At 36.1% G+C, this 26,945-nt stretch overlaps 2 protein-coding genes across 3 annotated transcripts; both read left to right on the top strand.

The window, feature by feature from the left end:
* The first annotated feature begins 4,162 nt into the window (after positions 1 to 4,162).
* On the top strand, positions 4,163 to 11,546 carry LOC125242677 (cytochrome P450 4V2-like). The gene is made up of 10 exons (XM_048151532.1): positions 4,163 to 4,398; positions 4,642 to 4,731; positions 5,686 to 5,796; positions 6,082 to 6,267; positions 6,931 to 7,127; positions 8,356 to 8,410; positions 8,501 to 8,696; positions 10,152 to 10,303; positions 10,412 to 10,591; positions 10,769 to 11,546. Exons 1-10 carry the CDS (start codon positions 4,242 to 4,244, stop codon positions 10,963 to 10,965), a joined length of 1,521 nt encoding a protein of 506 aa, XP_048007489.1. The 5' UTR covers positions 4,163 to 4,241; the 3' UTR covers positions 10,966 to 11,546.
* Positions 11,547 to 14,374: 2,828 nt separating this feature from the next.
* LOC125224794 (cytochrome P450 4V2-like) lies at positions 14,375 to 24,905 on the top strand. Of its 2 annotated transcripts, none has more exons than XM_048128251.1 (10): positions 14,375 to 14,428; positions 18,065 to 18,154; positions 18,794 to 18,904; positions 19,029 to 19,214; positions 22,154 to 22,350; positions 22,462 to 22,513; positions 22,873 to 23,074; positions 23,661 to 23,812; positions 24,080 to 24,259; positions 24,485 to 24,905. In XM_048128251.1, exons 3-10 carry the CDS (start codon positions 18,838 to 18,840, stop codon positions 24,670 to 24,672), a joined length of 1,224 nt encoding a protein of 407 aa, XP_047984208.1. In that variant the 5' UTR covers positions 14,375 to 14,428; positions 18,065 to 18,154; positions 18,794 to 18,837; the 3' UTR covers positions 24,673 to 24,905. The 2 variants fall into 2 exon arrangements, with proteins under 2 accessions (XP_047984208.1, XP_047984207.1); XM_048128250.1 differs by lacking the exon at positions 14,375 to 14,428 and adding an exon at positions 17,107 to 17,357.
* Positions 24,906 to 26,945: the final 2,040 nt, after the last annotated feature.

Below are 26,945 nucleotides of genomic sequence, written 5' to 3'. Positions count from 1 at the left end.
AACTTGAAATTTGGAATAGTTATGAACATTGTAAACCTCTACAAATAGAAAGTAGAATTTTTTTAAATATATTAATTTTAATTGTAGAAAATGGCCAAAATGAAAGGGGGGCAAACTGTAAATTTCAAGTTACTAGGTCAAGTGGGGTATCGTTGGAAAGAGCTCAAATTGAACGTAAATAAGCTATTTTTTATAATTTTTTTGTTGTGGAAAAAAAAAGAATTTTGAAGGAAAATGTAAAAAAAAATACCGTTCCCCCCCCTTATCTCCGAAGTTTACCAACGAAAAATTATGAAAATTTTAGTAAACATTGGTTTTATGCTAAATATTACAGGAAAAATATAATTGTGTTTTTATTTTGAATACTTTTTTTTTATTCACAAATAACTTTTCAGATTTTTACTTTCAATTTACCCACCCTTGCGGATGTATATCGTACTTCAAATTAATACGAGATATTACGTAAACCATCTTCTGTCCAATAAAGTAAAATCTGTTTAAATCGGTTAACATTATAAAGAATTATCCCTGAAAAACCAGGTCGCGCAAATTAGTTAGCAAATTGACCGGGAGATGGCGCTATACACAATAATACTCATTAGTGCCTATACTTTTGTCTTCTAGTCAAGTCATTAGAGTTATATGAAAATATGAGATTATTTTTACTAGGTAGTTTGAAAGAAAGTTTGTACGGAACCCTCGGTGGGCGAGTCCGACTCGCACTTGGCCGGTTTTTTATTTTTATTAACTTTAATTGCATTAATCAGATAATTGCATTGACAATCAGTGGCATTAAACTTCGCAAAATTCAATGGCCATTACATTTAATTGCAATTACCATTAATGCAATTGATTAATTGTGAAATCAATGGCCAATGCAATTGATTAATGGTTAATGGCAATTGCCGATTACGGCCAACACTGATTTACAGCTTATGCCTGTTATATCCTCGGTGCCTGATTATGGATTGCTATTCGTATTTTGGGGCAAGAAAAAGAAACAAATAAGGTCATACATATAAAAATAATGCCTATAAGTAATACCAGTCAAAATACTAAGTCTAAAGGCATCACAATTTAGGAAAACAATAACAAGTTAACACACTGTCTATTCTTTCAAGGAATATATTATTGAACATAATAATTTAAAGATAAAGAGTTGTATGTATTGTAATTAAAATGTACGAATGTGTAAGACAATGTGCTTCTTCAGAATATGTTTGTTGTAAGTCTTAATGTATGCATTCGATATAGGGTAAAATCACCAAAAGATGAACAGCTAAGCGAATTTCCTAACTTTGGATTTTTTTCTATATTATGTAGGGTAAACCAGGGTGTGATTGCCCACTGACAGTGATTGCCCACTATAAGAAAAACATTATTAAATTTGGCTTTGGATCATTCTAGTTGGATTAGAAATCGCTAGTTGGTGCTGTAATTTGATGTTTAGTAGATTTAAAATGGACGATTGGCCACACTCTTTCCAAATTAATAGTAATGGTGGATTTTGTCTAGATGGGTGAAAGTGTTAATTAAACAGGTAAACATATTAACATTTTTCTTAAGAACTTATTACTTTCTTAAAGGTTATTTTTGTGTGTTGATTATTTGACATTCAGCTTCTATTGCATAGATGTGATCAGATTAAAAGAATGTACATCGTTTTTAATGTAAATATGTGTTACATTTTGAATCCTAACAGCTAATATTGCTGTGGGCAATGACTGAACCAAAATTTGAAAATTTTTACTTATTGCCCACCCTTTTTTTAGTGATTGCCATGGGTAATGTCTATAGTTATTGCCCGGGCAATAAGCTGTCGTGGTAGTTTATTGATCAAAGTGTTGTCAACATCACCTATTGTTGTGTTTAAAATTAAAATGCTTAAATTCATCGCAATTTATAATCTGTGCAAAAGTTTCTGGTAGAAATCCCTCTCCTTACTTACTTAATTCATTTACAAATAATATAATTAATATTTAATATAATTTTTATGTGATACTTACTGCATTTAATTGAGTTTAGAATAAGCTACTTTCGGGCCTCGTATTATGATTCAGTAATTTTATAAGATTAGTTATATCTTGAAAGGGGTCAAAATTCCCAGTAGTTGAACAGAGTGCCCTGTCTTTGAACGATTTGACCCCGATAGATGAACCAGCATAAAGTCAGTATAATGTGCCCAATAATGAACGATGCAACTCCAATAAATGAACAGGCGGGGACAAAAGTAGCATTTGTAGGAAACAGGTTAACTTTACCCCTATTGTAAATGCATAGGTATTAATATAAAATGGTTTTACAATATTATAAACAGCAATAGTTTAATAGAAAAAAAAACTAAAACTTGAATGAATCAATTTAGTTGGTTCATGATTTGGACACGACATTAATGAATTGAACGAACTGATTTGATATAAAATTCATTTATTGGAATCCAACCTAAAAGATGAACCAGTAAATTTTCCTAGTTCACGTTTTAGGTACCTACAGGTTCTTTAGTTGAACAATCCCGTTTTCATACAAATATAAACTTAAATAAATCCTAATTAGATATACAAAGCTCCTGTGATGAATGCGCCTTTGCCCATAAGTTGACCGTTGTTCATCTTTTGGCGCGAACATACAATATTGGAACCATAACTTGACTAGCAAATATCTCATAAAATAAGTAAAAAACCGGCCAAGAGCGTGTCGGGCCACGCTCAGTTTAGGGTTCCGTGTTTTTTTCAGAAATTGTTCAACATACTAAGTTCAAAACAATTTTCTGGGTGCTGTTCGCAGCCTGGAAGTGGCCAAAATCATATTTTCCCGAAATATTTTCGCGTGTTTTTATTTTTATAAGAACAAATGACATGCTTCTTTATTTTAATATCATGATATCACGCATCAATACACATTTTGAAAAAAAAAAAATTGTCGGCATTATATAGTATTTAATAGCTGGCGCTAAAAAAAAATGAGGTACGATTCTTAATATGGAGACTGTAAATCCTATATAAATAATCCTTGCTGTATATTAAAAATAATAATTACGTACTTACCTGCGTCAGCATTTCTATTTACAGTATTTACCTTTGTACCCAAATTAGACATTGATAAACCATGGGTTAAATGAGTCCGTTTTGTAATTTATTTAAACTTTACTGCACAAAAGACAAACTTAATGTACAAAATGCGAACTTAATGCCAAATGCCACGAGCCACATTAAGTATCTACTTAGGTACTAAAGGCAAAGCAGAAAAGATTGTAGGCGGTGCATTGGAAACCAAAGAACACAAAAATAAAATATAATAATAAATAAATATACGCACTGTTGTACCCAAACAGTAAACACCTATACACCGTGTTTCACTTAACACTAAAAACTTGAAAACCATTTGTTCAGAATCCAGAGTAAAATCGATAGAGCTATATCTTAAATAAACAAAAATAATAAATATTTAAATATTATATAGGACATTCTTACACAGATTGACTGAGGCCCACGGTAAGCTCAAGAAGACTTGTGTTGTGGGTACTCAGACAACGATATATATAATATATAAATACTTATATACATAGAAAACATCCATGACTCAGGAACAAATATCTGTGCTCATCACACAAATAAATGCCCTTACCGGGATTCGAACCCGGGACCGCGGCGTAGCATATCTTGATGTTATTTTATTGAGTGTAGAGTTAAAAGTGGAGTAGAGCTGTAGAGAAAATTAAAAATTCAATGTAAAAAAAAACATCAGATGAAAAGATGAATACTCTAAGTAGATAAGTTAAAAAAATAAATAAAAATCAGTTGGGGTGTCTGAGGTTTTGAGTGATACCGGAAACACGGTGGTATGTACCACATATGTATATACCTACTTTATAAAATTTACATTTTAAAAATGGTAAAGTAGACTATATCGGTGTGGAACAGTTATGTAAATTAAATACTAATTTAATTACTGAAATTTCAGTGTTATGCTGTTCGCCTTCGTGTAGTCATAATAAGGTACGCGCATTAGATAATTTGATAACCTAGGTAACCAAAGCTCTACAACATACCATCAGCGTCTTACATATTACGAGTAAGTAGGTAATTATAATGTATACCTACCAAGCGCTCGTATTTAAATACAGTGTCATACAATGCAACTGCAGTTCTGGTATTGTGCGGAGTACTGAATATTAAATTTAAAAAAATATTATAAAAACAATGCAGTGAAGTGGTCACCTATAGGCTATACTTACAAGAACAATGTTTTTGTCTCTGTTATTGGTAGGTGTACTAGTGAGTGTTGTGTGCTACAGATGGCAGCGACGAAAGCTTTACCAGATCCATAGAGAGATTCCCATTAGTGCTAAGCAGTACCCGATTATCGGTCATACGTATCTAATGAGGAATTCTGATGCCAGTAAGTTCGATCATAATTTCTTCATAAAATGGTCTGGCTGTCTTTGATAAACCTTTTACCGTTCACCGTTTACCCTTTGAGCCAGTTTTTCGACCCCAACTAATTTAAATAAGTACCCAATTATAAACAATAACATTTTAAGAAATTTCTCAAGGGACACGTGAAAAACAACAGACGTATTTAACAAAATAGAGATAATTTATTAAGAAAAGTAGAAGTCAAATTGCATTTTGTATATTTCAGGGAAGCAAGTTTGGTTTAAATCTCTTGGCCATTTTGCTATTAAACATGGCGGCGTTACATCGTGTTGGATTGTAAACAAGCTGTATATAAGTAAGTTTTGAACTAAATACCTACCAAATTTTGTGTAGTACTACGAGACAAGTGCGGAAAAGGTCCTTAAAAAAAAGTGCGGAAAAGAGAACATTCGAAACGAGTGGCGATAAATTAAGACACGACCGATGGGAGTGTTTAAATCCATGATTTACTACTTTGCGAACTAGCACTATATTGTGTACCTAGTACCTACTGTAAAGAACAGTGCGCGTAGCCGAATGCACAAACGCTCACGATAAAATATCTTTCGTAGCTATCTATCTCTATCGTTCTTACGTATTGGCGCGACAGAGCCAGACTACATTTCTGCGGCGTTTCGATGGCGTTTCGTTTCGCAGACTGTATTTAACGTCGTATAAAAATACGTTTATTATACATACGCACTTGGCTTTTTTTAGTTTTCTTCTACTACCATTATTACGCAATTAAACCTTAAAGCAAACAATAATTTACAGAAAACGGGTTAATAAGATTACATGTCACAGTAAATTTATTCACCATTGAATTAATCATTCCCAGTTTAAGCAGTCCCAGTTTAAATGTCCCTGATACAAAAAGCATAAACACAGGTATTCTTAGGATTAGGTACATGACATCATACATAATTATATTAGTGAAAAAAATGGTAATTTTAGTATAAACATCGTAAAACTGCTACTATACACCGTGTTTTTATTGAATTCCGTTAAATTCGACATATGGTTAAATAGGTCCATTATGGGAAACAGAATAGCATAGTTAGTTTTTTAATTCGTAACTTTTTTTTGAAAAACACCATACACCTGCGATAGATGTTACATCAATTGCTGTTAAGAAACGGGCTTTGTGTGTTCGATATGCGACGCGATGGAGATGTCATAGTTTTGACACTTACTTAGAGTGAGTTAATTGTAAAGCCCGTTTCTCAATCAGTAATTAAAGTAACATTTATAGTATTTATACTATCTACAGTTGTTGCGGACCCGGACACATCCGAAGTCATATTGAAGAATTCTATGGAGAAAGGCTACGTGACGCAATTCGCGCGCACGGTTATCGGGAACGGCAGCATATTCGCTCCAGGTAAGATTATTTACACTTTATTAGGTACTGTACAAAAGGAAACTTGTCGTTCATAGGGCGGGTGTAATGCCAAAAGGCATTCTCTATCCAACGGCCCAGTCAAGTAGTTATAGCAGAGATGGTCGGTGCTAACAGCACCTTATATGTATTGTGGGAACAGCCGGCAGTGGCGAGTTTTTGACAGTATGAGTACGAATCCCAGGTGCCTTTTAGTTTTACTTTCTTCTTTCTAATTGTCACACTGAATTATAGAAAATGCACACATCTCTTATTTATTATTTACAGTAGACATATGGCGGCCGAGGCGCAAAATTTTAGCTCCAGTCTTTAGTATGAAGAATCTGAACCAATTTGTAAAAGTGTTTAATAAACAGAGCATGATAATGGCTGACATGATGGAGCGGATGGCTGGAGGCGAGGACTTCTCCGTTTGGAGATATTTCAACACTTACACCTTCGATTCCGTTTGTGGTAAGTTCTTAATTAACGTAAAAATTAAGACTGTTAAACGCCTTTTTTAGGGATCCCTATTTTTTCAAAGAAAATATTCTTTAGACAGAAGAGAGTCTGGCCATGCAATTTGCAAAGCATAGATTAATAATGCCCAAAGTTCAAATGATTGAATTATAAAATTTATAAAAGAAGATAATATGTATAAAACATAATAAAATAAAGTAAGTACATTGACATTAAATGCAAATTTTAATTAAATTGTTATACCTAATCAGTTTGAATTTTAATGAAAGACTATTCAAATACTAAAAGCAAATATTTTTTTATTTATATTAAATTATTTTAAGTCTAAATAATTAACATACAATTGTTTCTTTGAATTTAAGTCAATAGGTAGGTATGTAGGTACTTTAACTGCTAACGTTGAGGCAGCCCTTGTGTGGAAAGAATAATCAGTAAAATCATTTCAATAATATTAAAAACCATTTCTAAAGTAATTCCATCAAAATTTGTAGTTTACCTAGTTGTTCCAAAATAAATCAATTTGAATAATATCTCAATAAATCAATTTGGTCTAATAGGCAGAGACAAGTTTACCTACATCCATTAGATAGTTAAGTCAATGGCGAAATTACGTTTAAATACTCAAAAAAATTAACCATTTAAACGGTTTTATTTTAGAGACCACCTTAGGAATTGACCTGAACAGTCAAAAGAACCCGGAGCACAGTTTCCTCGCCGCTTTCGACTGGTTGTCGCAAGCAATAGCGAAGCGGATGACGTCTCCGTGGATGCACCCTGACTGCGTCTACCAGAGACTTCCGCAGTACAAGGAGTTCGTCTACCACAGGCGGAACATACACAACTTTATTGATGAGGTATGATCTTTACAGCCGTCTACGATCAATTAGATTCAGCCCAAGTTGAAGACGATTTTGACAGCCTCGCCGCTGCAAATGTTATTTTAAACGTCAAACTTCGCTTCCATTACCTAAATTTCCGTTTAGTTTTCCCCTTACCTATAGAAGTGGGTCAAGTGGGGCTATCAAAATCGTTGCCAATTTTTTCTGGTCTGACTCTATAAGCCCCACTTGCACCAACCACTAAACCCAGGGTTAGTGGGCTGTCATCTGTCAAATTCCATATAAAATGGTGGGTTAACGCTCGAGTTAACCCTCCATTTTCGTTGGTGCAAGTGGCCCTATGATATATAGAGTGAGACGATCTACCGATATGCGTCGTCAGTTTGGTAGTCAGTGTCAGAAGTGGTTGAACAAATGAACAACTTGAAGTGTTACTTTTGACAATGACAATTGACAACACAGATCGGTGCCGTATTGTGATACAAGCAGTTTTCAAATAAGGCAGATTCTTATTTGAAAAATATATAAATAAAGGCCACATTAGAGATCTAGGACCATTCTTACTTAGTATAAAAAATTGTAAATATTTACAACATCATTTATGTTGACCTCGCTATTGGCATTGTGAACGGTCGTTCATAAAATTATCCTACTAATTAGGTAGGAGGTACATGACTGTAGTTGACGTCTGTGCAATGCGATTAACTAAAGATTACAGCGTTTTTCGACCTTTAGGGGCACATACGTCAAGTTTCAGAAAGGTTGGGTTTCATGATTTATGATCAAACAAAGGCAAATGCAATGGCAATGGACCGACTACAGCTGCTATACTTACCAGAATTATTTCTCTCTCTGGGAGCGCAGTGCCGGCCTTTAAGGTGGGAGTACCTACACAGTTTTCTTGTATTCATTCGGGAATCGTAGCCGATAGGTCATTGCACACATTGCATTGCGAGAGAGGAAACGTTTCTGGAGAAATTGTAATTGAAATAAAGTTCAAGTGTTTAATTCACTTGTCACTTCAATTAAAATGTCACTTGTCAGTTGTCACGAATAAATGATTTCTATTTTTATTTAATTCCTTGATGTCCCTGAATATTCCTTGAAATATTATGAATATTATAATTATGAAGCCAAAGTATTTTTTCACAATCATACCATATTTTAAGTTCCATATATTATTAACGTATTTTCACAATTATAAAAGCCATGAAATATTTTCATAAATATTATTAATTTTCAGTTAATACAAACGAAACGCAAAGAACTAGAAGCGATTCAGCGAGGACACAAGAAAAGTAAGTAATCAATGAAATTATGAAAACTATGAAAAAATTTAGACGGTCAACCAAATTTTGGCACTAAAAAAAGGCGGCAATTTTTTACAGCAATCATCGATACGACTTTCTTAGACCTGATGATTGAGTCATCCGGGCGGCTTCAGCAAAAGTACTCAGACCTGGAGCTGCGCGAGGAGCTGATGGTGATCGTGATGGCCGGCACCGACACCTCCGCCGTGGGCGCCTCCTTCGCGGCCGCCATGCTGGCTCGCCATCCCCACGTCCAGGAGAAACTGCACCATGAGTAAGTCTAAGTCTGCGTACTGCGTAATATCAAACACTTAGCTCTTCTACAGCAGTATTAACAGATAGAAAGGCGGGAAGTCCGCTTGAGACAAAAGCACAAAACATTTATATTATATTTTTTATATTTATTTATAACATAATTAAAAAAAAAAACCGCCTTCCTTTGGGGTTCTGGTGATAAATACTTTCAAACGTTGGATTATGTTATCAATTCGTCTGTATATTTTTTAATGTTTGTTATTCGATATCTCCGTCATTTCTGAACCAATTTTGAAATTTGGATGATTCTGAAGTACTTACAGATGAGAATGATTATCAGAACGGAACTCTAACCAGGGGCGGCTCACTCTTCATCAGCAGTTCCACTGCACCAAATGTCACTGTCCTGGACGTAAGTGCATGCTATTCTTATAAAAATACCAAAGTCACTATAAGTGTGCCGTTCAGATTTGAGGAGTTCTGTTCTGACCATCATCAGCAGTTCCACTGCACCAAATGTCACTGTTCTGGACGTAAGTGCATGCTGTTCTTATAAAAATACCAAAGTCACTATAAGTGTGCCGTTCAGATTTGAGGAGTTCCATTCTGACCATCATCAGGAGTTCCACTGCACCAAATGTCACTGTTCTGTACGTAAATGCATGCTGTTCCTTTAAAAACACAAAAATCACCATATGTATGCCTTTCAGATTTGAGGAGTTCCCTCGATTTCTCCAGGATCCCACCACCAGAACTGGGTTCTGAGAAAAATGGGACCAATCTGTATGCATATACATTCAATCAAAAAAAAATTTCAAAATCGGTCCAGTAATGACGGCGATATCGAGGAACAAACATTAAAAAAAAAAAAAAATACAGACGAATTGAGAACCCCTTCCCTTGAGATTTGGAAGGCGGTTAAAAAGAAACCTTAAGTGGTAGGTATACAAATATTTTCGCCAAACTGTGGACAGTTTGTTGGCGAATAATGCGCTCTAATATAACAAAAAACAATTGTGTGATGAGTACACCCCCATCTACTTACATATTAAAATAAACTACAACTACGAAACAAATAAATAACAACACCCTCAGCTGACCATCAGTGGATCCTATGCCTTTGCAATAAGGTCCACTAACGGACCGCTAGGTAGTGCTGGAGATGATACAAGATAATATTTATATAATTGTGTCATTGAGTAATTTTTTTAAATTTTTCTTAAAAATCTGTTTACTACTAGACTTTTCTATTGCCAGACTCAGCTTGTTGAAAATCTGACTTTGACTAATATGGCACGCGCGCATAAATTATACATATCAAGGAATTGAGCACTGAGCCTAGAGTTGTAATCTTCAAGTTTGTTAAATACGTGTAAGACGTGTACGTGTAAGTATGTTGGGAAATCACTCACTTGTCCAACGGACTCTTCTAGCATTTACATTCATTTTTATATCATTTCTTTTTGTTCACTAGGTTAGACATGATATTTGGTGACTCGGACCGTGATTTGACCGTAGAAGATTTGCCAAAGCTTCAGTATTTGGAAGCAGTCATCAAAGAAACTTTACGGCTGTACCCTCCCGTGCCCGTTACGGCGAGGGAAGTCACCGACGACGTGACACTACGTAAGAACAAGAACCTTTAAGCTGATGTATATTTTGCTCCACAGATGAATAAAGTATTTCAAGCTTAACAAAGAAGGAAGCAACTGAATTGTCCTTTCAAATTCGCAGCTTCTGGCACAACCTTGGTGAACGGAGTGTCGGCGGTGCTGAACATCTGGGCGACGCACCGCAACCCCGCGTTCTGGGGAGCTGATGCGGAGCAGTTCCGGCCCGAGCGGTTCCTGGAGGGGCCGCTCAAGCACCCGCTGCAGTTCCAGCCCTTCTCGCTGCCCATGAGGAACTGTCTAGGTCAGTTTTTACAACAATAATTCTATATATTATTGACAAACTGGCTTGGTGGTTTGCAGTCGCCACTCGATCATCATTATACGTGGTATTTTATAGTTGGTATACAGAATCAAGATTTAATTACTTAACTGACTGCAGATGTTTAGCAGTATTCGTTGATTATACTCTTGTTTTCAGGATCCAACTACGCAATGATGTCGATGAAGACTATGTTGACCAACATGCTCCGCCGCTACAGGATCCTGCCGCCTAGCCGCATGGACGAGCACAAGCTCAAGGAACCCCTGAAAGTGTCTTTTGACATCATGATGAGAGACATGGATAATTATGAAATAAGACTAGAGAAAAAACACAGATCAGCAAAACAAAATTGAAATTTGCGCCTAGATACAATAAGCAGATAAAATGCGGAACTTCGTACTTATTCAAATCGTACCTAATCGATCACAAAATAGTAGGTACTTACCTAATATACTATTTTTAGAAATACTGCATTGATAATAAAGCACTCTATGTTAGCTTTTAGCAGTTATTTGATTACAAATATTTATGTACTCATGTCAGTGATCTGCGGTTGTTGGCGCTTTATCTGACGGTCTGTAAAATTAAATAGGTATAAAATTTATGAATAATAAATTACTTGACATTGTCATGAAACGTCCGTAAGTGTTGTAGGTTTTCTAAACGAGTCCGACGAGTATATGTTTAAAACGGTAATGTATTAAATTAAGATACCTAATTATTTACTACGTCTAGAATGCTTTCGGAATAATCATTAACTGGCATCGGAACCATGTTTACAGTACGTTGATGCCGAAAATAGCAATGTTAATATGTAGCTAAAATATATTTGTATAAAAATTTTCTTCGTCTTTGCATCGTAGTTATACCTAGGTAGATAACTTTATTCCCTATTGCTTACAGCAAAAAAATAAAAAAAGATAAATTCTCCATACCTCGTTTTTCATTATCACCATTCCTATGTTTACGAGTACCTATGTAATTCTGGCAGAATAGCATGCTTTAGGTCCAAGATATTTTTTGAATTAACTTAACTCATATGGTTTTATTACATCTCTACTCCACCCACCCAGCCCGGCGCTCGAAACCGGTATTTTCAAATAATCGATGGAATCAGGCGTTACTTTGCGGAAATCCATGTATCATGTGTATGTGTGTGTGTATGTATGTGTTCCGGTATTTTCTTCATACAATAATACCGGTTTAATATCGTTCTTTTTTAACCGCCGCCCCAAATCTCAAGGAAGGTGGTGGTATGTTTTTTTTATTTTTTTTAATGTTTGTTCCACGATATCTCCGTCGTTACTGGACCGATTTTGAAATTTTTTTTTGGATTGAATGTATATGCATACAGATTAGTCCTAGGTTTAGGTGGCTTCGGGTTGTAAAACTTAAAACTGATTTTTTTCGACATGTTTCCACCATTAAATTACTGTGAGGTATTTTGCTGAAAGAAAACGCTTATTTTCTGGGCCTAGTTTTTTTTAATCTCTTCCATTCCAAACTATTGGTGGATTCGAAAATATAGGTTTTTTAAATTGCGATTAAGCGCTGTATATGAAATAAAACTACTGTTATAGAATTATTTTCAAAAATATCGTATCGGTCTCAGGCTATATGGAATCTAGGGACACTTAACGAATCCATTTCAGAACAGAGATATTGTGTTACTCATGTTAGTTACCTAAGAATATAAATAAATAAATATTGGGGACACCTTACACAGACCAACTTAGCCCCAAACTAAGCAAAGCTTGTACTATGGGTGCTAAGCGACGATATACATACTTAAATAGATAAATACATACTTATATATATAGAAAACATCCATGACTCAGGAACAAATATCTGTGCTCATCACACAAATAAATGCCCTTACCGGGATTCGAACTCAGGACCGCGGCTTAGCAGACAGGGTCACTACCAATACTGACTGAGCCAGACCGGTCGGTATGGTCGGTATATGTATAGTAATAGCAAGCAATGGCTTGCTATTGCTTGGTTTGGGACTAGGTTAATTTTCGTAAGGTGTCCCCCAATTTATTTTAAAGTTAGGGGCACGGAAGTATCTACGCGTAAACAATTCCCCCGCGTAGTACTTGACCCGGGGCCACACCGCCGTTGTCAGTGGACCGTGACCCCAGGTTCTATTTATGTGGATAATTACCATAATTGCTGTTATTATCAATAAAATGCAGGTTAGTTGGGGAGATTTTACTCATTGAACACCATTTGATTTAAGTAAACTTTTTAACCGACTATAAAGAAAATCGGATCTTTTCACGATCTCCAAGCATACAACTGGAGGGACGTCGCTAAGGATCGGGATGATTGGCGTACACTCGTGTCGGAGGCCAAGACTCATTTTGGGTAGCTGCGCCAATAAGTAGTAGTAGTATAAAGAAAATAAAAGCACATTAGTACTAAAATGGTGGTCTAAAATAATTATACCTACTCCATAATTCTAAATTAATTGAATTTTTCGAGTGCTAGGATCATTTCCTCGTGTAGACTTTGATAGGTAGTTAGGTAGATATGTACATTATATCCTAAATATAAAATAAAGCATAAAATGCATTATTAAGGTTTGAATTTTTCAGGTTATATAATAGGTACTTAGGACCATTACCTACATACAGTCAAAGGCTGCATTACATAGCCTGCAAGTTACAAGCTTTGTAATGCAGCCTAAATGCAAGTATACACAACATAAAAATAACAAATATACTTGCATTTGGTTTTGTCAAAGATTTTACTAAATAATTACTTAGTGGTCTAGTACCATATAGTAGTACTAGTAAGAGAGAAAATTCGTAAGATAATACCTGATTATATTGGTTCTCATTATAATCTACGACTTTTCTTTTTCCGCATAGATTCTACCGACCTTCTTACTTTTATATTGTTAGAATAAAACGCGGTTGTGATAATTATAATTTTCATAACTAGCCGCTTACAACAGTAATTAGAAGAAAGAAAGAAAGAAAATGCATTTATTGCCACAACACCGAGTACAAGGAAAACATTAAACAAGTTACTTAACCTATAAACTTAATACCTAAACTAAATCTTAGACTACTGTAACTTAACATTCTAAACATTTGTTGTTGTGACAAATGGTTTGAGCGTCAGCATGATGCTGAACAGCGTCGACACAACGTGAGTGACACTGCAGCTCTGTTTTTCAGCCCAAACCATAATAAAAACTACATATTTTCGAGTTAAATGAAATTAAAAATTAGCTCCAAAAAAAAACATTTTAAGCACCAATGAAAAGAAATAAAAACTAGTTATACAATAAAAACATAATTTTTTTTTTTAAATACAACACCTTTTAACAGTGTTTAACTAATAAGTACCTACTCCTAAAGACTGCAGTAGGAGAATCTTTTCAAATAAAATAACCCGTGTCTCCCCCACGTGAGTTTTGGTGAGAACAAGCTTGACCCTTCGTCCACTTCAGCGCAAGGATCGAGGACCAATTAACTGCAATTAGGCACCTAGCCATAAACATGCATAAACATGTGCAGAATCTGTTATTTTTCTCCAGTTATCATCTTACACGGACGGAAAGTAGTTCTTTGACATAAAGAAAATATAGGACTAGTAAAAATAGTGACTAGAACGATGTTTTAGTTCTGTGTTGACGACAGTAATATATATATTAGGACATACGTATCTACTTAGTTCACAATTCCGATTTTAATACAAAAATAAAAACAATATTTTCAACAAATCTACTTAAAAGACTTAAAAATAGAAGTAAAATTTGGAGTTAATTACGTAATTGAATTGAAACCCAGGAATTTTAAGTATGTACTTTCAACTAAAAATCAAGAATCTTATATGGCGATGTAGCACAGGCGCTTTCGTATTTGAACTCGTGAGTTGCACCTGTGTGACACTATCTCCACTAAAATGTACTAAGTGTGATTCATACTACAATGCCGATCGGGTTTAAAAAGAAATACAAAAAATGTTGTATATTATCACATTATCGTCATAGTGACGAATAATTTACGAATACCTAATACAAAACTCGTTTTAAATCAAGGTTTATCATCAGCGCAAGATAGCCAAGAAAATTTAATAGTTATTTGTTATACAAGTAGTAGAGGAGATATAGCCTTGGGGGTCATAATAATTACCACAGAACCGAAGTTTGGTTTTTTTAGTTCTTTGTGTGTGTCTTTTTGACATACTAAAAATATAGTAAAATATATTTATGCAAAATGCGTTTTTTCGACCGCCAAAAGTTGTATGAAAAATTACTATGGAAAAAAAATCCTAAAATTTAAAAATCGTCACTGGTATCAACTTATGGGGAATTAGGCGGCAAATTTTTTTATAGCGTTGATGTTTAGCAAAAATATAAATATTTTTCACTATTTTGGTAAAATAAAAAATGATAAAAATCATAAATTTGATGAAAGGAAGTAATTAAAACATAAATTTCAGCAATGTAATTTTTTTCATATGTCCCACACCATGGTAAATACGGGTACGATCCGCCTGGTGATTAGCAGTTACGGTAGCCTATGACGCCTGCCAATCTAGAGCCTCCACATGCGCGTTGCTGGCCCTTTAGGGTACCTTTCCACTAGAGATGCGCAACGTGATAGTGTTTGATATCCACCAATCATGTTCACTGTTCACAAAGCGTAGCGCTAGTAGGAACGGGTTCGACTAAGCTGATTGTGGATATCAGAAGCATCCATAACACATCTCTGGTGGAAAGGCACCCTTAACAGTCCTCAGCTAGCTCGCAGGATAACGCGCGTCCGCGGGAGAAAAATCCTCCTATTGGGTAACCGTATTTACCATGAACTTGTATTTTGGTGGGGTTCAATATAAGTATATAAATTGTCGCATCCCATAAAAAAACTGTCGATAAAGCATTATATCGAACACGAGAGAAAACCAAAACCTAATAATCATCGGTTTTTCTAGTCATAAATCTGCGCATCCACACACCCTGGACCCGTATATGGACGCACACTGCGGCTTCTTTTTCTTCAACCTAGCGTTTTCCCGGCCTAGCGCCAGGGTCCGCTTTCCTACTCAGTCTTCTCCACTTTGCCCGGTCTTCAGCATACTTAGACGTGAGATTGTTCTCTTGTATGTCCGCTCCCACGACGTCCAGCCAGCGCTTCTTTGGGCTACCGGGGCCGCGTGACTTAGAGCCTTGGACAGCGAGATTAAGGCATCTGTTTTCCATGTAGGCTTAGGAGGATTTTTCTCCCGCGGACGCGCGTTATCCTGCGAACTAGCTGAGGACTGTTAAGGGTGCCTTTCCACCAGAGATGTGTTATGGATGCTTCTGATATCCACAATCAGCTTAGTCGAACCCGTTCCTACTAGCGCTACGCTTTGTGAACAGTGAACATGATTGGTGGATATCCAACACTATCACGTTGCGCATCTCTAGTGGAAAGGTACCCTAAAGGGCCAGCAACGCGCATGTGGAGGCTCTAGATTGGCAGGCGTCATAGGCTACCGTAACTGCTAATCACCAGGCGGATCGTACCCGTATTTACCATGGTGTGGGACATATGAAAAAAATTACATTGCTGAAATTTATGTTTTAATTACTTCCTTTCATCAAATTTATGATTTTTATAATTTTTTATTTTACCAAAATAGTGAAAAATATTTATATTTTTGCTAAACATCAACGCTATAAAAAAATTTGCCGCCTAATTCCCCATAAGTTGATACCAGAGACGATTTTTAAATTTTAGGATTTTTTTTCCATAGTAATTTTTCATACAACTTTTGGCGGTCGAAAAAACGCATTTTGCATAAATATATTTTACTATATTTTTAGTATGTCAAAAAGACACACACAAAGAACTAAAAAAACCAAACTTCGGTTCTGTGGGAATTATTATGACCCCCCCCATACAAATTCTCATTCCACTCCTCTACTAAAGGGGGCAAAGTTGTATTTTAAAGCCGAGTGTGGAATTGAAAAACGAGCAAGCGAAAGGAATCTATAGTTGAACCACGAGCGAAGCGAGTGGTTCGAGAATAGAATCCTGAACTTGCGAGTTTTTTAACACACGAGAAGTAAAATACATTTGTACCCGAGTGTAACACAAAACTTTTCCCCTCACTATAGCGAGGAAACTACAACGCAAAAAATGCGTTTATCACTGCTTCCAGTAGTTCCACAGGTGGTAAATCATCTTTATTACTAGATTCACCTACTTTTATCAATTTTAAAGCAGTTAATTTGACTTTATTCAAGGTCAAATTACTTTACCCACTAGTGGATAAAATGCGTTTTTACCCGCTGGTATTAAAGGACAAAACACGTGTTTCCGAGCTAGTGAGGGGAAAAGTATTTTTTCTATGGGGGCTATATCGAATCGGTATCTAATTATCGATATTTTTTCCATGTTCTATTATTTTTTTCATTACAGTGTCCACTGGTCATATGTGGCACGTGGGTTCAGTGGGCAAATATGGAACTTAGGTTTATAATGTAAAACATGGGAAATATTTCGATTAAATAGTTAAAATTATCCGCCAGTCGAAATTGGCCCCTTAAATACATTATACCTAAATAGACCAGATTAGAGCAGAGTTATGTTTTGGCTATTTTTGTGGCTGGCTGTGTTCGCATTTGCCCTTTACCGACTGCAAAGGAGGAAGCTTTATCAGATCAGTGAGGAGCTTCCACTCCGAGCTAAGTGCTATCCGGTTATCGGACATACTTATCTTCTGAAAAATTCTGATGCTGGTAAGTTCTTACAAGTAATTAAAAACTCCCAAAAACAACTAACTTTGATTACCCGTCTCGTTGAATTTAGTTCATTACAATTAGCTCTGGTAATAATATATGTGAGTGTGTTTAGTAAAACGTCCCTTTTTTTGTCGGTTACTATTAAGGCGAGATTTACTTGTATATTTACATGAATAAACTGACAAAGCGGCTTTATAGCAATCGACAATGTGGGGCGTTTTCCCGTGCACACTCACATATTATAATACAAATATGCTATGTTGGTCATCACTCATCACATCACACACGGTATTTTGCGTGCTAGCGAAGTAAGCGCGCATATGAGAGCCGATGTATGTAATGTCAATGCACAATGCACACGCAATGAAAGTCATAAAGTTTTTAAAAGAGTTGATAATAAATAAATAAATATTATAGGACATTCTTACACAGATTGACTGAGGCCCACGGTAAGCTCAAGAAGGCTTGTGTTGTGGGTACTCAGACAACGATATAAATAATATATAAATACTTATATACATAGAAAACATCCATGACTCAGGAACAATATCTGTGTTCATCACACAAACAAATGCCCTTACCGGGATTCGAACCCGGGACCGCGGCGTAGCAGGCAGGGTCACTACCGACTGCGCCAGACCGGTCGTCGTGAAAAGTAAGTAGTTGATAAAAGCAAATATTTATTATTTCCCCTTTTCTTGCAGATGGTACCGTTTGGTTCAAAGCTTTAGGCAGACTGGCCATTGAAAATGGAGGCATCGCATCATTTTGGGTGCTTAATAAGCTGTATATAGGTACGTACCGTACCCCACTGTATACTGCCTTACCTACTATTGTTCCAATCGGGTTCAAAATACAAAATAAGTATTCTTATCTAACATACATAAACCTATTATACCATATTTAGCTAATTAACGTAAATTTCAAAATGTTATTATTAACCAACTCCAAAAAAAGGAGAAGGTTCTCAATTCGACTGAAGGTTTTTAAAGACCCCAATTTCACAAAGTCTACACGTTAGGTAAAATAAGTGGCTACTGCAAGAACAATTGTTTTAAACGTACTGGTTTTAAACACTGGGCATTTTTTAATACGGCAGCGAAACGGCCAAGCCGCATATTTTACCTAACGTGTAGAGTTTGTAAAATTGGGGTTGTAGAGTTAGATGTTTGGCTCTACATGAGATCTGATAACTTTTTGTGAGGCCAGCTTTATGGCATCGTCTTGGCAACATGCATTGCATGCATTCATGTAAAAATGAAAATGTTTTTGATGGGATGCTATTATTTAATTCAATGTCTTACCATACGTTGGAACAGTTTGAACCACGTTTGAACTAAAGGGTCCTTAACTCGCGCCGGTATAAAACAATAATTCACTAAGGTATATATACCTATATTATATTTATATACCTATATTATATTTTATGACAGTCGTAGCTGACCCGGAAACTTCTGAAGTCGTATTGAAGTCTTGTATGGAGAAAGGTTTCATCACTCAATTCATACGGACGCTAATTGGCAATGGCAGTATATTTGCTTCAGGTAATATATGGCCTTACATACAATAGCTATAATGGGGATATGTAAATAATATACTATTATTTCAATATGATATAATACAAAAGAAACAAAGTAAATATTAGTTACTTTCCAATTTTATTTCTAGTTGACATTTGGCGGCCGCGGCGAAAAGTTTTAGCTCCAGTCTTTAGTATGAAGAACCTTAACGAATTTGTAAAAGTATTTGCTAAGCAAAGCATGATCATGGCCGACTTGCTGGAGCCGATGGCTGGAGGCGCTGACTTCTCCGTTTGGAGATATTTCAACACTTACACGTTCGATTCAGTTTGCGGTAAGTCATTAAGACGATACAGGAGCGAAAAAGCTAAAATGGTGTTATTAACTAGATTTATCGAAAACAAAATTGTCAATTATCAGCAATTCCCGTCAACTTTGAACAATGCCACGTCAGCAAATTTTAATTGATCCTATTTTGTTACCAACATTTAGTGATATAATTCGACTTTCGTAAGATATATACAGGATAATTGTTATAATTAAGAAAATATAGATACTAGAGAACCTTAATGACGAAATAAAACTTAATAAAATCTCAATTCATCAACAAAATCTTGGTAACAAAATAGGAATTAATAAAAACAAATTTAACTTTTCCCTTAATTTTTGTACAAAGTTGACGGGAATCATTGAGGTATAATGTACTAGAGAGGACACGGCGAACAAAAAGTTTGCGCCACGAACATAAGTCCAGTGGACTTATGTTGCCTCAGTCAGTCTCTGCGCGTGGTGGGAGGAGGTTGTCTCTGACTGCACACAAATAAAATGAAAAAATGCCTTCCTGTGCTATAAGATACTGTTGAAGCCATACGAAAAAATCTAATAAAAGTGACGGTGTCACATTTCATCGGTTAGTAGACAAGCTATTTTGATCTAACTTAATTTAAGTAATTATTATAATGAAGAGACGGGCTCCTTAAACGCGATGCTATGGCCGCTATTTTGACAACTGGAATCATAGATGAATCGCGCAGACATGACATGTAGGTAATAAGATATAATAATTGTGATCATATTCTGTTTTCAATATATAATATAAAAATATTTATTTCAATTTATAGTTTTGAATATTACACGGTTCTAATACAAAGTTTAGCCGATAATATTATACAATAAGCATGATTTTGAATTATTTCTGAATTATAATTCTCATTATTGACGAAAAATAGTGAAACCAAAATTGAAATAGTATTTAATGCAACCGGTGTTTAAGGGAGGTAAAACAAGGTGAATGGCGCGATTATTATTCTGAGCGACAGAAACTTACCAAACTAATTTTATTCAAAGGAAATTAAAATTTATGAAAAAAACAATTACTTATTTTTATTTCACTGAGTAGAAATTAAATATAACACAATGTATAATAGTGCTAAAAGTAAACTACTTAGTATTTCACACACAAAGTATAAAACAAAGGTCTACACTAAAAGTGTCGCGTCTAGGTGGTCAAGTCTTACTCTATGACACGGTTCGCTTCACGCGCATGCGCCTCGCGCTGCCGCCGCTGCCGGTCGGCGCACAGAATATGTTCGAGTTGTCATTTCTAGTACGTAGTACATAGTAGTTCAATGACGGGAATGGCTGCAATTAAGAATAACCCAGTTAAAAGATACTGCGAAAAAGACTTTAAAATGGAGGTTCAGCTCTCGACTGTTCCCTCCTTCAAAACTAACGAAATTTCAATCTTAACGAAATTTGAGAATCTGAATAACAATGAAATAATCTGTGTCGGACCGTTTAGTTTTTTGGCTAATTGTCACCAATTTTGAATACCACACCTTTTTTTACGCCATAATCAATAACGCCGTTTTTGTACATTTTTGATGGGCTCTAGCGTCTTTAAAAATAAAAATATCAAAAAAATCAAAACTATCCGACAGGTAAAAATAATAATAGTCTCTGTTGAAAAACTCATTGCTCTATCTTCAAAAACCAGGGAGGAAATAGTCGAGAGCGTTTGTATGGAAATTTTACCCCTCCTGTGGCGTGTTGTCATCATTATCTAACCCTTAGCAATAGCGGAGACATCCGCAAAAATAATAGTTATTTGTTATACAAGGGAGCAAAGTTGTATTTTAACCGAGTGTGGAATTGCAACACGAACTAGCGAATGGATTCTAGGGTTGAACTACGAGCTAGCGAATGGATTCTATGGTTGAGCGAAGCGAGTGGTTCGAAAATAGAATCCTGAGCGAAGCGAGTAGTTCAAAAATAGAATCCTGAGCGTAGAGAGTGTTGCAATACACACGAGGTAAAATAACTTTGCATCCCGTGTGTAACACATAACTTTTCACCTCACTAAAGCGGGGAAACACGCAATAAAAACAACTGGAACATAATTGCACAGAAATAAGTCAACTTGCGTTTATTACAATTTCCACGATGCACCCACCGACACCACAAAAGTTTCAAATTAAGAATCAAGAAGAAAAATCTATTTGGGTGCGTTCCGTTTCACGCGTTTTGAGATTGCAATGTTACTTAAGGTGCCTTCTGAATAAGTACAGTGGAAAAGTCAAAAATACAATTTCTTGTACGATTTCAAGTGTGATGGTAAAAATCATGTTATAAAATTGTTTGAATTTAATGTTTTTAGTCGGATACAATTCGATATGAAATTATTTTTACGTGCACATCACATGATTTGTTAAGACAATTTAAGCACAGGGAGAAAATTGTCCTGTCTGGGACATGCCTTTACAAGAAATTATATTTAAAAAAGTAACTAATGACACGTTCGGATTTCAAATATTCTTTGCACTCTTGTGGACAAAATGCGATTTTGCTATCTGTTTTTAAAGAATAAAAAAGTCCTTTCCGAGCTAGTGAGGTGAAAATTAATTTAATTATAAACAAACTGATAACACCCCGTCGTTTTTGCGTCGGGGGTAAAAATTAGAACAATTTCCAATAGGGCAGGTACATAGATGAGTCATTTTTCAGCCCGCTTCACAGATAAACAATGATTCACTTTCAATGACAAGCAAATTGAAAATTTTAGGTGATTAACATTTTCAAAAAAAGGTTAATATTTACTTGAAATCCTCACACGGTAATCTTGATTACTAATAATAATCTATTCGTTCTAGGAATTTTTCGTGTTTATAATTAGTTAGGTAAACGAATAATTAAAATGCGAAATAAATACAGACTTAACTGTGGGTAACTCTTACATGTTGCAAAAATTATATTCATGTCAAATATTTTTTTTAGAATCAACATTAGGCATCGATTTGAACAGTCAAAAGAATCCGAATCACAGCTTCCTCACTGCGTTTGACTTCGCGTCGCAAGAGCTGGCGAAGCGACTCGTATCGCCGTGGATGTACCCGGAGTTCATTTACCGGCTGCTCCCGAGATACAAGAAATTTGACTACCACAGGAATGTCATACATACATTTTTTGATGAGGTAGGTACTTATTACATCCAGACAGAAAACCGTTTGCCTACTTTTGATATTAACTTACGAGTTGACAATGTTTTTTTCTTCTTGTTATTAACGTCGTGTGTTAATTTACAGATAATAGAAATTAAACTAAAACAGCTTTCTACACAAAAAGGAGATAAAAATGGTAAGTAGATAACTGGAGATTTAGAAAATTATGTACAATAAATTGAACTAAGAACTTGGTAAGTAGGCAAATATGTAGATAACATATTTCGGCCGTTACTTGTAAAACGAGCAGCAATAATTAAAACACTATAGGTACATTAGGTACCTACCTATGTATTGTTCTCCTTAAACTATAAGTATGTTACGTATTTACGAACAATAAGTTTGGAAAGTTGCGGATATTTTAAATAAATAATATATATATATATTTTATAATTTAATGTTAAGGTTTCGTTTTTATTTGGAGTTAAATTTCCTTCAATTTGAACACATTTTTTGTGAGGAAAAGCAGGATGTATTCAGATTTCCCATTCACAGATATCAATGGCACTGAAAAAACGTTCTTAGACATGATGATACAGTCGTCAGACCGGCAAGAGAAGAAGTACTCGGACCTGGAGCTGCGCGAGGAGCTGATGGTGATCGTGATGGCCGGCACCGACACCTCCGCCGTGGGCGCCTCCTTCGCGGCCGCCATGCTGGCTCGCCATCCCGAGGTTCAGAAAAAACTTCACCATGAGTAAGTCCTAGTATATTTGTAAACTATGCTGTGGGGCGTGAGCTAATGCCACGTCTTCAGATCTACCCATCTTACTAATCCTACAAGTTTAAGTATCATCACCATCCTCCTTGCGGCTCATGGAAGCCAGGGATCCGCTGTGACAACTAATCCCAGATTTGGGGTAACTAATAGGCCTTATTGGAATTAGTCCGGTTTCCTCACTATGTTTCCCTTCACCGAAAAGCGACTGGCAAATATCAAATGACATTTTGGCACATAAGTTCCGAAAAACTCATTGGTAGGAGCCGGGGTTCGAACCCGCGACCTCCGGATTGAAAGTCGCATAATGCTCTTACCGTTAGGCCACCTGTGCGTCTATAAGTTTAAGTATAAAGTTAAATATTTTGATTCGGTAATTCTACATTGAAAAATATCAGGAGGCAATAAAATAAGTCAAAATCTCAGTTCGGTTTATGCAATGTTTCAAACATTGCTGAACATAAGTTTTTAAATTGTTTAGTTTCATAAATTGAATAGTTCGGGAAACGAGAGATTTATTTCAAGGGGCCATGAAATGACGGTTACCTACTTATTACGTTCACAGGTTAGATGACGTATTCGGTGACTCAGACCGAGCCTTGACCGTGGAAGACTTGCCGAAGCTCAAATACTTGGAGGCGGTCATCAAAGAGACTTTACGGCTGTACCCTCCAGTGCCCCTCACGGCGAGAGAAGTCATGAATGATGTGACATTACGTAAGTTCAAAATTATAGACACTAATGAATTCATTTTGTAAAATTAGGTATATGTACTCGTACAGCCGGAAAATTATATTTGCTGTAGTTATTGTTAGAAAAAATCCTGAACCAATGTCACGTACATTATAGAAAAACATACATTAACAAGAATTGGACAACATTCTCCTTCTTGATTTGAAATAATGTGAAATAGGAGAAATTCTGAGTCGGTGACAAATCTATTCACATGCATATAATATCACCTTACCTTTTTTTATATGTTAGCATCAGGCACTACTCTGGTGGACGGGGTATCAGTAGTACTGAACATCTGGGCGACGCACCGCAACCCCGCGTTCTGGGGAGCTGACGCGGAGCAGTTCCGACCGGACCGGTTCCTGGAGGGGCCGCTCAAGCACCCGCTGCAGTTCCAGCCCTTCTCGCTGCCCATGAGAAACTGTCTAGGTTTGTTTACTATCCAAATTCTGATATCAATTTTAAAATAAACATCTCCCACCAGAATTTCTAAAAACATCCTTTGCTCCTCCAGAAATGGTGAAGTTTTATGCTGATGTTAAATAAAAATCCAAGATTTGATTGATACTCGAATAGGTACAAGGTATAATACTTAACTGATGGTAGTCATATTATTCTATACTACGGCGTACTATATCAGTACTCTGTTTCTAGGATACAACTACGCAATGATGTCGATGAAGACTATGATGGCCAACATGCTCCGCCGCTACAGGATCCTGCCGCCTAGCCACATGGACGAGCACAAGCTCAAGGAACCCCTGAAAGTGTCTTTCGACATCATGATGAGGGATATGGACAACTATGAAATAAGGCTAGAGAATAGAAGGAAACGTCATTAGCTAAGGGAAGATGGTCATTTTTCTATTATTTTTCAATAAAACTTTTAAAATGAAAAACATCTGTTCAAAATCGATGATGACCAACCATTTATCAGGATTAAAACATGTGTATAATATGACAAAAATATTTGCTTTCTCGTTAATATTTCTTACAGTGATAAGATAACGCAATTATTATTTATTCCATTTGTTTTATTACGTTATGACAAGCTGTATTAAAATTTTGACTTGAACCGAAAAGAAAACTTAATTATTTCATAAGCCCATGCATAAACTCGGTACCCTGACCAGAAAGAAAATCAAAGTGAAATATAGGATATGGATAAATTGGATAAGGAGACAGAGCAAACAGTGTTGGGCCACTTACCAAATCCTCGATTAGAGGATCTGTATCACGGAGCCTTGCTGTAGGTTCGGCGAGCTGAATTGAATCCCTGCACAGCAGGCACCGTCCAAGTGGCGATGACTGTCCTTTTAACTCAGGGTAGGTGTAACCTGATAGTAACCTGAGCTAGGTTAGACTACACGCGAGCTCGTTTACAAAACCGGCGGTGTGACGCGGAAGAAACCTACAGACTACGCCAAACTGTTAGGAGCGGTAGAGTAAAACATGGTCTGATGTCTCAACTCTCACGGCTCAGCCACGACATTGGGCTAAGCGCGACAGCGGTGAGCGGCGGCCATACATTGGAGCGAGACACAGCGATGGGACTTTTCATTCGCACGTATGGATGCCGCTCACCGCTATCGCGCTTAGACCAATGTCGTGGCTGGGCCGTCAAGAGTGAACAGATTTTTTTGGGACACACGGTTATATCAGGTGTTAATTTATTCGTTGCAGATGTTTTAACACGTGATACTTTAAAACAGTTAACTTTAAATAGTAATTAAGACTATTAATAATTATTATCCTAAAAATAATCACCATATGCAGTTAATAACTGACAAGGGGTTTGACAACCGGTCTGGTCTAGCAGGTAGTGACCCTACCTGCTAAGCCGCGGGGCTGGGTTCGAATTCCGTGTTGTGTGGTGAGCACAGATATTTGTTCCTAAGTCATGGATGTTTTCTATGTAAAGACTGTAGACGATAAAATCTGGCCATACATAATATGGTAAATCTTTTTATAGAAAGCGAATTTTCAAGCAGGACCGTTTCCAAGTAATTTGTGGATAACAACCTACAAATTAAAGATATAAACATACCATAACGTTAGTTGGTCTATGAATTTTAGCAGTGTATTATCTTATGGTACCAATATTTTTTGTCCACTGTCTTCTGGCAGTCTTTACAAAACTTTCCTGTTAAAAAGATTTTTTAATGTTTAATTATATTAGCCAAAACATACCTGATTACATGTATACTGATTTCACAATAGTAACATTTTTCAGATTGTAATCAGATTAAGAAAGTTCTGAAGTTTTCTAACTTTGCTGAATTCGACTTTTTGACACTTTTTGGCTCTCCATACAAAAACAACTTTCAGTGCTTGGATTAGAAGAGTAGTCTTCCTGACTCTCAAATGTCGAAATGAGTTACAATAACATTTTTTTTTGGTAAGATGACATTCTAATGCGTGTAAAACGGCTTTTAAAAATATAACTACAATTGTGAAAAGTGGGATAGGAAGCCTGGGAAGATTGTCAAAAAACGCTGGACAAAAAATGAAATATACCTACTATATTCGGCGAAAACTCACACTTCCTCGTGCATTACAACGAATAGATACTATTATTATATAGTTTAAGATATATTGGTCAATAAAAATACAAAAATTACTTTAAAATGTGGATTCGGGAAAAAATATTCCATATCATGCATGGCCAGATTTTATCGTGTACAGTCTTTATATAAGTATTTGTATATTATATACGAGTACCTATATCGTTGGCTCGTTGGGTGGACGACATCCGGAAAATTGCGGGCCACAACTGGATGAGACTAGCTCAGGACCGGGACAAGTGGCGTACTAGAAGAGAGGCCTATGCTCAGCAGTGGGCGATAAAGGGCTGATATGATGATGATGATGATATCGTTGTATTAGCACCCACAACACAAGCCTCCTTGAGCTTCCCGTGGGACTCAGTCAACTTATGTAAGAAAATCCTATAATATTTATTTATTTATTATTATTTAACACTATCTGTCATGTCACTCATGTCAACAATTGTTTAGCCATTATGTTATGGCCTTTTATCGTCGTGAAGTTTAGTGGTGAAGTGTCACTGTCGAGTGACAGTGTCACTGTTGTAACACAAAGTAAAACAAAGTCA

The sequence above is a fragment of the Leguminivora glycinivorella genome, chromosome 3, assembly GCF_023078275.1.
Source record: "Leguminivora glycinivorella isolate SPB_JAAS2020 chromosome 3, LegGlyc_1.1, whole genome shotgun sequence".
NCBI lineage: Eukaryota > Metazoa > Arthropoda > Insecta > Lepidoptera > Tortricidae > Leguminivora > Leguminivora glycinivorella.
Note: the sequence above shows the minus strand (reverse complement) of the source record. Positions and strands in the feature narration are given on the sequence as shown.

Coding starts and splice junctions, on each gene's coding strand:
- LOC125224794 (XM_048128250.1), top strand. CDS start 17,204: ATGTTTTGGCTATTTTTGTGGCTGGCTGTGTTCGCATTTGCCCTTTAC. Junction 17,358..18,064: donor TCTGAAAAATTCTGATGCTG/GTAAGTTCTTAC, acceptor CTTTTCTTGCAG/ATGGTACCGTTTGGTTCAAA. Junction 23,075..23,660: donor CAGAAAAAACTTCACCATGA/GTAAGTCCTAGT, acceptor TTACGTTCACAG/GTTAGATGACGTATTCGGTG.
- LOC125242677 (XM_048151532.1), top strand. CDS start 4,242: ATGTTTTTGTCTCTGTTATTGGTAGGTGTACTAGTGAGTGTTGTGTGC. Junction 5,797..6,081: donor CGGCAGCATATTCGCTCCAG/GTAAGATTATTT, acceptor TATTATTTACAG/TAGACATATGGCGGCCGAGG. Junction 10,592..10,768: donor GCCCATGAGGAACTGTCTAG/GTCAGTTTTTAC, acceptor TCTTGTTTTCAG/GATCCAACTACGCAATGATG.